This window comes from Belonocnema kinseyi, chromosome 7 (assembly GCF_010883055.1).
Source record: "Belonocnema kinseyi isolate 2016_QV_RU_SX_M_011 chromosome 7, B_treatae_v1, whole genome shotgun sequence".
Taxonomy (NCBI): domain Eukaryota; kingdom Metazoa; phylum Arthropoda; class Insecta; order Hymenoptera; family Cynipidae; genus Belonocnema; species Belonocnema kinseyi.
Genome location: NC_046663.1, coordinates 86126535 through 86137799, shown reverse-complemented (window position 1 = coordinate 86137799; position 11265 = coordinate 86126535). Strand labels below are relative to the sequence as shown.

Genomic DNA, 11265 nt, shown 5'->3' with positions numbered 1-11265 from the left:
TACTATTTATGTATAATATATAATAATTGTGTCGATTGTATAACAGGAAAATGAACACGGAGCTTTTTTTTCTACAAATCGTACGGGTATTAAAGTGTAAAAAGATGTATAAAAAGTGTCTTTTGGTATCCCTCTCACGTTGATCGAGCCTCTAAATCCGCGCCAACGACCGCAAAATCTCTACCTCTCAAAAAATGCGATCATCAATGTGGATGAGTCTGCAATAAGGAAAAAAAAAAGCTTTAGGTCAAAGTCGCGGGTCGACTCCGCACTTCATATAAAAAAAAAAATTCATTCGAAAAGAATGCAGTTCGAATGGAAAAGATAGTTGACGATGGCCACTGTACACGATATACAAATACGATCGATACACATTAGCTACAATGTAATTCGCCCTCTTTTCGAGCACTTTCGTTTCTTCTTGTTTTAAATAATTCTCTAACTCGCTCAGCTTTTATTCCATCTTTTTAAAATTATTCTCCGAGTCTTTTCCGCCCCCTCGTTCTCACACCCTCTGGACAAAAACCCCTACCCAGACCCGTATGATAATAGAATAGAGAAACCTCTCATTATTTTCGTATCGCTCTTCGCTTCGCTTTGCTTTGGTTTCCGCTTGGTTGGTTTCGTTCCAAAGGCGATTACAATTCGGTAACCGCGTACAGATTAGGATCGCTGCCTTGAACCTGACTTAAAGTGGGAACAGAAGCTTTTTCTTGTCTGCCTTGAGCCCGATTGTACGTGCCGTACATATTCGGAACAGCATTATTTTGACCGGTGTCGTTGAACTGTCCGCGAGAAAAGTTCCGGTCCAAAGTCCTCACCTGATCTTGCACCTGGTCCTGTATCCGTATATTCGGAGCCTTGTTCCTTACGAGAGAACGAAACTGGTTCATGTTCGTTTGTGAACGATTCTCAAATTCCCAGGTTGGCTGATTGACTGGGTTCGGTGGCAGAGGTCGATTTTGATTCCAGGCGGGTGTTGGTCCTCGCTTTAAACTTGCCAGATTTTTCGGATCCAGAGTCTGCGTTTTCCTAGAGTCTTGAAAAGTTGCCATGTGCGCGGGTCCGTGCGAATTATGAGAGAGGGTGCCGGTAAATGATGCCACACTTGGCGTCCAAGGTGGTTCCCTTCCTGCAAAGTAACAGAAAAAATCAATTCTTAGTCATTTCAGGACGAGGGATTAATTACTTGAATTTTTAGGGTAGGGCTAGATTGCAAGATTGCAGCATGGGATTACAAAAGGTTTAATTGATTCTCATAAAAGCCCCGGGACGGCTGCATATTTCCTTAGGTAACATATTTTTTCAGGGAGATCAAGGTAATTCTTGAAATAACTTTCAATGAGGAACTCAATGATGATATTTCATTTGATCTTAACGATGACCTTCAAGGTTTTTTAAAAGTAAACTTGAAAAAAAATCAAATCCCCTTTTTTACATCGGCAATCGATAGAGCAGGAAATTTTACGTTCAAATGTGTACTCAAGTCAAAGGTATCTTGTAACCTTGAAAGTCACTCTAAGGTCGTTTAAACTTATACAAGGTCCTCTGGGTCAAGTTCAAATTGGACTAATGACCTGAGTACATATTCGAATGTAAAATCTACAACCCGATCGATTACCGATGTAAAAAAGGGGGTTTCCATTTTTTAAGTTGACCATGAAAAAACCTTGAAGGTCATCGACAACATCAAAATAAAGGCCACCATAGAATTCCTTGTTGAAAGTTACCTCAAGAATGACCTTGACCTCCCTCAAAAATATCTTACCTGAGGAATTATTTAGCCGTACCGGGACTTTTGTGACACCCGGTTAGTAAAAAGTGATAGGATAATGAACATTAAAATAATAAATTTTACACAGCAAAAATCTGTGAATTGCTTGATAGCTGTAAAATCTCTTAAAATTAAATCTAAATCCATATGAAAACCATTTGAAATCTTTTGAAACCTCTTGATACTTTTGAAAATATTTATAAGTCCATTAAAATCTGTTAAGGTTGATCGAAATTGGTAAAATCCCCATAAATCGGTTTAATAATTCGAGTCCCTATAAATCTTAATCCTCCTTAAATTGTTGAAATCTGTAGAAATCCTTCAAAACCAAATTTATTCCGTAAAGTATAAAACATTTGAAATCCCTTGAATATTAATTGAATTAAACTTATTCATTAAAGTTCGCTAGAAAAACGTTAAAACCCTAAGAAATCGTTTGAAATCCTTAGATATATAATAAAATCCTCCGAATCTTCTGAAATTCCTTGAAACAGCTTAAAATTGCTTGAAATCTATAGAGTCGTTAAGAATACCTTGAAATTTAATGAAATTTTATTTAATTTCTAAAGTTCTCAAAAAATCCCTTGAAAACTGTGGAAATCCTACAAAATTATGTAAGATCCCTTGTCATCTTTTATACCTCCTTAAATCTTGTAAAACGCCTTGCAATATTTGGAAAATGTAAAAATCTATTTAAAAAAAGTATAAATAATTTGAAGGCCCTTGAATTTAATTAAAATTATCCCTTAAAGTTGTCTAAAAAAAAGTTTATATCCAGAAAAATCGTTGAACTCCTTAGAGAATTAATAAAACCCTTGATACTTTGTAAAATTCCTTGAAATATTTTGAATTTATGGGAATCCCTTGAAATGGCATGTAATTTAATTTATGTTACAATGTTGCCTATAATCCCTTAAAAGCATAAGAAATCCTAAAAAAATCTTTAATAACCCTTGATAATTTTTATATCTCTTGAAATCTCTGGAAAAGGGTAAACATCCATTTTACAAAGTATAAATCATTGAAAAGTCCCTGGGTATAATTGCAATAAAATTTATCCATTCAATTTTTTTTTAATCCTGAAATCCTTGAATGTTGTGAAACTTCTTGAAATACCTTAAAATCCCCTGAAACCTTTGAAATCGCTAGAAAAACTTTAAAATTTAATATAATTCAATTTATGTTTCAAAGTTCATTAGAGATCCCTTGAAATCTTTAGAAAACCTACAAAATTCTTTGAAATCTTTGAAAAATGTAAAAATTTTCCAAAATTTTTTTAAAAGCTTTCAAATCCGTGGATGTTCTCTAGCATTCAAATTAAATTAAACGTTTAAATACCTATACATTTTTAAAAGCCCTTAATTTTGTGAAATTTCTTCACATAACTTAAAATTCCTTGAAATCTTTCAAATCGCTAGGAATCTTTTCAAATTTAATTTAATTTAATTTCCAAAGCTCTCTAGAAATAGTTTTAAATCTTTGGAAATCCTACAAAAATTCTTTGAAATACCTTGAAAAGTTTTCGAAATTTCTTGAAATCTTTCAAATCGTTAGGAATATTTTCAAATTTAATTTAATTTAATTTATTTTCCAAAGCTCTCTAGAAATAGTTTGAAATCTTTGGAAATCCTACAAAATTTTTTGAAATACCTTGAAATCCCCGGCAATATTTTTAAATACATATCTTGAGAAACTTAAAACTTTCTGATTCGTTTGCACGTTCTCCATTGTATGCATCAACTATTTCAATAATTTAACATTCCTAGAATCGCGAAAAACTGATAAGAAATTCATTATAAGAAAATCATTAAAAAGCTGTACTGAATTTTTGACAATATTTTTTCGTAAGGGGGGATTGCAAGGTATTGTAAAACTTTAGAAAAATAAAATGAATCAATAAACATATAAATAATATGCAACTTCGAACGCATTGGCATATTTTGATGCAAGCAATAATTTAATTTAGCAGAAATAAAAATGCTATTTCGCACATGATAAAATATGGAATTAATAAAATTCACTTTTTTTTAGAGAGTTCTAATAAACATTTCAATTAAATTATTAAATTATATTTTAAAATTAACCCTAAATCATAATGTGCACTGTTTTATTTAATAAAATACTTTAGTAACAAAAATTAATAAGAAATTACCTACTTTTTAGAAATATTAAAAACGCTACGTTAAAGTTTTTTACAAATCGATCATTTTTCAAATTGTCATTTAATCCCAACTTCCAAATAAAATTTGCATATCACTAACTGATTTTAGATAATTCACGAAGATTATTAAAAACAAAAAGTGTGTGTTAAGAATACAATATTTGAATATAATTTTTAATTTAGTTACTGTTTTTCTCCATTCGATTAACAAAAAGTTCCTAGAAATTTATTTATAATAAACCCGGCTTCTCCCGGTCACAAAAAGTTCCATGCCATATTAATTATATTGAGTTTTATTTCATATTGAAAATAGCATTTACAAGTGGAATAGCATATCCATTTGAAAAAATGCAATGCAGACACCTTTCAAGTTTAACTTTATTGAATTAATTTTCAAACTTCAGGCATCTTTCAAATCCGGAAACTTATTAGAACTGCAAATACTTCCAGTGCCTTAAAATTGAGGACACCGAAATTTCAATAACTTTGAAACTTGTGATAGTTGATAATCAGTCACGAATTTTTTGTAAATAAGATTAAAAACTCTCTTGCCATAACTTGCCAACTTGTAATATTAAAGAGTAAAAATTGTCAGCGTCAAAACTTAAATTTGAAAACGTTTTAAATTCATACTTCACAATTTTAAGGCTCTTAAAATGACTGGAGTTTTTGCCAGATTCATAATACGTTTACGAGGATGCATTTTTTAATGTAATCTTTTAACCACATAATCTAAAGGCCGGAACATAAAGATTTTTTCGAAAAATGTACTTCTTATTGTATGCATTTTTTTTTAATTGAAAGTTGTGCGTTTTTAGCGCCTGTAAAATGCAGCACACTACTGGTGCACCGGTCCGCATACAATGTAATAATATGATAAAATACAATAATAAAAATAGATGATAAAAATATATAATTATCATTTTCGAAAATCTATAATATATTATCCTCCTTTTGTGCTGGTAATTAAGTTACCTTTTTCGAATCTTATCATCAAAATTGAATGAAGTGTTTAAAATAATAAATGAATAAATAAACAGAAATTGAAAAGGTAGATATTTATCAAATAGTTTTGTTTCCGCTTTTATTGATATACTTTTTTTGAAATTCTATTGAAATCACAGAAAATGCAGAAAGTTTTATTTATCAGTGAAAGTCGAGGATTTTGAAAAATATCGTTAGTGGCTTTTGAAAAAATCCCCCGACAAATCGGAGAATTTTTAAAGACCCCTTTGAATAACTGTGAAGGATAATAAATTTTAAAATTTTAAACTTTGATTTGAAATTATTTTATTCCGTTTATAAAAGTTTATATATTAAAAATTTTACAATATTAGAATATTTCTATTTAAGTATTAGCGATCAGATAAAATGATAAATTGGTCCAGGCACACAGGATATAAAAATAATTATAGTATATATAATGAAAAAACATGTTTTTTAAAATAAACCTACCCATATTCTACAGAAACGTTTTGGAAATATTTTATAAATATATGCATTTTCGATTTATTATTATTTATTAATTTATTATTTAAAACACTTCCTTCAATTTTGATGGCAAGTTACGAAAAATATAACTTCCTTACCAGCACAAAGGAGGATATTATATTTTATATTATCGAAAAATTATCATTATTTATTATCATTTACTTTTTATTATTATATTATATAATATATAACTCTAAGCGACGAAGAAACAATAGTGACAGATTTTATGCGACTTGAAGCGGCGTATCAATTTTCAATTCTAAAAAAACGAACCTTTTTCAAAAAAATCTTTATGTACCGGTCGGTATAAATACCATTTGATTATGTGGTTAAAATATTACAAAAAATAATGCATTCTTGTAGACGTATTATGGATCTGGCGAAAACCCGAGTCGTTTTAAAATCCTTAAGATTTCAACGTTCTATTTATTGTATATCTATTAATTACGTAAGGATGATTTTTAAAATTTTGAGGCCTCTTTTTCCTAAGTAAGATTCTATATTTTTTATTTAATATATCAATAAAATATCAATTAATTTCACAGTAAACGAGATTACAACAAATGTCCAGTGATTTGAAACGATTTTAACAGATTTGAAGACATTTAAAGGTATTTCAAAGAATTACAAAGTATGTCCAAGAAAAAAAAATGTTACGAAATTTCATGAGATTCCCAAATATTCATAGGGATTTCATAAAATTTGAAGGGGTTTCAAAATATTTCCAGATATTAAAAAAGTTTTAAGGTGTTTCCAAAGATTCCAGAAGATTAAAAGAGACTTCAGGTTTTAAATAATATAAAAAGATTTCAAGAGTTTGAAGAATCTCAATTTTGCAAGGGATCAAAAGCCAAGAGTTTTCGATTCTAAATCTAACAAATTGAGACAATTTGAAATATAAATATCATGAGAATTTAGAAATTTTTAAGTATGAAACTTAAAACTTATACAATTTTTAATTAAAAATTTTCACAATTAAAAACTTCAATTTCAATTACAATTGAAAATTCTTGAAGTTTGAAAGTATAGAATTAAGAAGTATACAATTTTTACGATTAGCAATTTAAAATTCGTCAATTTCTAAGATTTACAATTGAAGATTGATTAATTTGAAATGTTTAAATATTAGAAATTTAAATATTGTGTTGCAATTTCAAATTATATAATTTTGAAGGTTTTTTTTTCAAATAATGCAGTTCAGTTTTGAAGATCAAAAGTAGAGTCTTTAAATATAGATCTTACAAAATGAGGAAATTTTAAACGTAAATTATGAGAATTGCAGAATTTGTAACTGTAAAATTTAAAACTTTAATAATTTTAGATTGTAAATTAAAAAAATTAAAAACAATTGAAAATACTTAAATTAAGAAAGTGCAGAATTAAAAAGTATTCGATTTTAATGATTCGCAATTCAAAATTCTTCTATTTTTAAAGATTTACAATTGAAGATTCATTAATTTGGAACTTTTGCAGCTTAAAATGAAATTTTTACCTTTTACAGAAATATTTAGTTTAACTTAGAAAATTTGCAATGGATAATTCTTCAATTTGTAAGATTTGGAGTAGAAGACTCTTCAATATTTAATATTTGCAATAGTGAGTCATGCAATTTTGAATCCTTTTTTTGAAAGAGTTAAAATTTTAAAGAATTGAAATTAAAATGTATTCAATTTTCAAGATTTGCCATTGAAAATTCTTTAATTGCATTTATTAATATATGGCCGTAAATATTTTTTTTAAAATCGCAAATGTTTGTCACGGTCATTGAAATTAAAAATATCGAATACTAAATCTAACAAATTTTCCATTTGAAGTAATGAAAACTGAGCTGTAAATGAAAGCACTCAAAGTGGAACTGTTGGATTTTGAACTTTTAAAATTGAAGTTTGAAAGTTTTTTAATTCAAAAATTGTGTATTCAAATGCTCAATAATTTACACGTTTAAGATGGAAGGTAATCAATGAATTTAAAAAAAATTTATTATGTTATTTTAACGAATTTTAAGTTAGAAACATTGCAAATTAAATTTTTTTTAAATAGACACTTTTCGAATTGGAAGTTCAATTAACTTCCCTTTAAATAGTTTAAACATCCTTGAAAAGCTGCAACATTTTATTTTAAAATCTTGAAAAATGTAGAAGTTTTTTTAAATTTGTTATAATTTGGAATTATTTTTGAATTTTTCTCAGAACTTCTAAATATCTTTTAAAATGAATTGAATTTTTCCTACAATTTTGAAGCAATCCTGTAAATTTTAACAAATTTCCTTAAAAATTTGATGTATAAATGTCAATTGAATATTTATTATTTTTATACAAAATATGAGTAATTTTAAGAAATATTTAGAAGTTTTGAAAAGCTTAAAAATTAATTAAAAAATAGTTCATTCAATTTACTTGTCTTAAAATAAAAGTCAGATATTGCTAAATATTCCATAATTATTCCTTTTCTTAAATAAAAATTTAAAAATTGAATGGGTTAAAAATTTAATATTTTAGACTGAAACAATATTTCTAATTTAATAAAAGCCTTCATTTACTAATATATTATTATGAAGTTATTTTTAAGTTGAAAATAGTTTATAAAGTTTCAATCAAACGTTGACATTTTTTAATGAGTAAGACTTTCAAATTTAAATCGTTAAATTTTTAACGTTAAAATCCGGAAAATCTTAAATTTTTAAATGATTTAATATCTTCATGTCAAATGAATTATTGTACACTTTTTAATACTTAAAAGTACAGATCCATTACAAACATTTATTTATTATTTTTGTATTATATAAAAATGTTTTTTATCACAAATTTTCGAATTCAAATGCTTTTATCTGTTCACGTCTTCGAAACATAATTTCCAAACAATTTAAATTAAAAATGTAACCTTAAAAATAAAAATCTAAAATGGATAATTTTTTAAGTAAAAGATTATTGAATTATGCATTGTAAACTGAATGATGTAATAATTGAAAAATATTATTCAACTAATTATTAGAAAAAAAAACTGTTGAAATCGAACATGGACAGATTTTTCTTCTAAAAATTGGTAAATTTCCCAGTCAAAAAATAAAATAAATTCAGAGTCATTTGCCGGCTTCTCCGGTCAGAAAAAATTCCCGATTTCCCGATCCAACGGCCACCTTGAAAAAATAACGTAGCATTGGCCGGTGGGGGGGGGGGCAAACCATTTTGTTACGACTTGTTATATGGGGGAGGGGTGGAGTAGAAAATTGGCAAAATATGTGTTACATAATTTATAAATAACCATGTAATAAAAAATGAATTCTTACCCGGACCCGAGGGGGCGTGCCCTCAGTAAAAATCACTCGATTCTAGTGTTTTGCACTGCTTGCTTAGAGTCGCGTACTGGCCAGGTTGGTCTCCATGTCCAGAACGGTGTTCAGCTCGTCCACTAGTCGCGTGCTGATTGTGCTGACTCGGTTTGTGATCGCCCCCGCTTCCATTAATTCCCCCACTTCTGTAAAAATAATCGCAAACAAACAAAGTTGTAGCATTTCTTTTCTGAGACACGAAAATTGGCTTAACTTCTAAGGGAGAATGAAACTATTAAATTTCTCAATCCAACTATTCGCACGACGAAGACAAAAGTCTAATGTATACTTATCAATAATGTTATCAATACACTGGAACCTGGATTTGTGCACGGTTTCGGACACGACCGGCAATGGCCTTCCACACAAATCCAGGGATTTGGACGCATGGCACAACCTGATGTAACTAATTCGCTGAGAGTCCTGGTTCCAGTGTATTGTTTCCTCAAGAAAAGAGAAATATTGCTTCAAAATATCTCTTTTTTTAAAAACTTTTTCCTCTTTTTTCGTCTTCGTTATTTAGCACCCTAAACACTCAAAGCTGGGAGTTTTAGAGCTTGGCACATTCTTGAAAACATTTTTATGCTTTTGAAAATATTGAAAAAAACTATTAATTTAACGAACGAACGAAGAAACGAGCAAAAATCTATGTAATCTGTAAAGTGTAAACCATCGAAGCGAAGATCTACTCTCAGTTATGAACGTCTAAGACGCAAGGCAAAACAGTCGTGTTAAGAAATTAAAAACGTTAAAAAATCCTCTAGTTTATGTGAATTAAGCTAACTCTTTAAAAGTTTCAAAGCGGCTTGAAAATAATTAACGCGTTTGTAACTTGTGTGAAGTTCACACTACATTTCAATCTAGAGTGACAACTAGTTTTAATCGAGAAAAAAAGAATTTGCGGTTCACAAACATTTATCACTCCCATTGAAATTAAAAAGTTCGAACTCTTGGAGCTGAAAGTGGAAAACAATTTAGAACTTTTAAAACTGAAGCTGAACCACATCGTTGACGTTAGAATTTGTAAATCAATTATTATTAATTTGCAGTACTGTAACTACAGTTCAATTTTAAAAATCATTAATTAATTTATATAATATATATTTATATCAAATTGAGTTTAAATTATATTATATCATGTGATATAAAATTTATGATATTTCAAATGACTGTATAGATTTTTCTTCTAAAAATGTGTAAAATTCCGGATCATTTCTCGGTTTCCGAGTCCAGCGGCCACGCTAGATTGAATAGATTTATCTTCTAGAAATTTCTAAAGTTACGAGTAAAAAAATAAATTCACTGTAATTTCTCGGTTTTCCTTAAACTAAAATTTTAATTACTGATATTTTTAGCCGCTTTGAATAAAAAGGTACGTAAAAGAGAACGAGGCAAATTGGAACATTACCAAATAGAAGAGACAGTTCAGTTCAGAAGCGGCGGAGAATTTTTTTTCTAGACTGGGACAGGGACATAAACTTATAATATTGAATGGCACAATTTGGACATAGTATAATAATATTATACTGTGTAAAAATTGAACATAAATAATAAATAAACAATAAATAATAAATGAAAGGTACAAAATCAATACGGTGCAAGATTTCACAAAGATTTCAAAGATTGCACAAAGACTTCAATGATTACCCAACGATTTTAAAAACATTTCGAATAGATTTAAAAGATTTGACAAAGATTGAAATCATTTTTCAAATATTTCATAAAGATTTCACAAGGACTTCAAATATTTCGCAAAGATTTCTGAAGGAATTGAGAGACTGAACAAAGATATTCATGGTTTCCTAATGATTTCACAAAGATTACCAATATTTCACAAAGATTTTTAGAGAATTCGGAAAGATTTCAGATAGATTTCAAAGATTTCACAAAGATTTTGGATAGATTTGAAAGACTTAAAAAAACCTCTATTATTTAACAAAGATTTCAGATCGATTTAAAAAATTGAATCAAGATTTTAATTATTTCCTAATGATTTCACAAAGATTTTTAGAGAATTCGCAAAAATTTCAGAAAGATTTAAATGATTTCCCAAGTATTGCAAAGATTTAACAATTTTAAATATTTCGCAAAGATTTCGGATAGATTTAAAAGATTTTTAGAGAATTCGCAAAGATTTTACAAAGATTTCAATTATTTCATAATGATTTCACAACGATTTCGGATATATTTAAAAGACTTTAGAAGAACTTGAATCATTTCTCGAATGTTTCACAAAGATTTTAATGATATTATCGAATATTTAAAAAATATTTCACAAAGATTTTTAAAGAAGCCCGAAAGATTTCACAAAAATTTAAAAGATTTCAATAATTTTCGAATGATTTCACTAAGATTTCAATAATTTCACAAACATTACTAATTATTGCAAATAATTTGCAAAGATTTGACAACATTTGAGACTCCGGATTCTATAACCACGCATAAAATTTGCCTGGCCGCTTCAGGCCGCTCGAGTTGGCCCCTGATGGCTTGAAAATCAGTTTTCGAAAA

The 11265-nt window shown here is 28.5% G+C and overlaps 1 protein-coding gene across 2 annotated transcripts in view; it reads right to left on the bottom strand.

Moving 5' to 3' along the window:
- Nucleotides 1-39: 39 nt before the first annotated feature.
- LOC117177441 (protein tweety) overlaps nt 40-11265 on the bottom strand; it is an 81033-nt gene continuing 69807 nt past the window's right edge. The window contains exons 8-9 of one of the 2 annotated variants that reach the window (XM_033368126.1): nt 8749-8900; nt 40-1132 (exon numbers count right to left, since the gene is read on the bottom strand). In XM_033368126.1, the coding sequence (XP_033224017.1) occupies nt 639-1132; nt 8749-8900 (646 nt within the window). In that variant the 3' untranslated portion in view covers nt 40-638. Of the gene's footprint in view, nt 1133-8712; nt 8901-11265 lie in introns of both variants that reach the window. The other variant, XM_033368125.1, reaches the window with a different exon arrangement.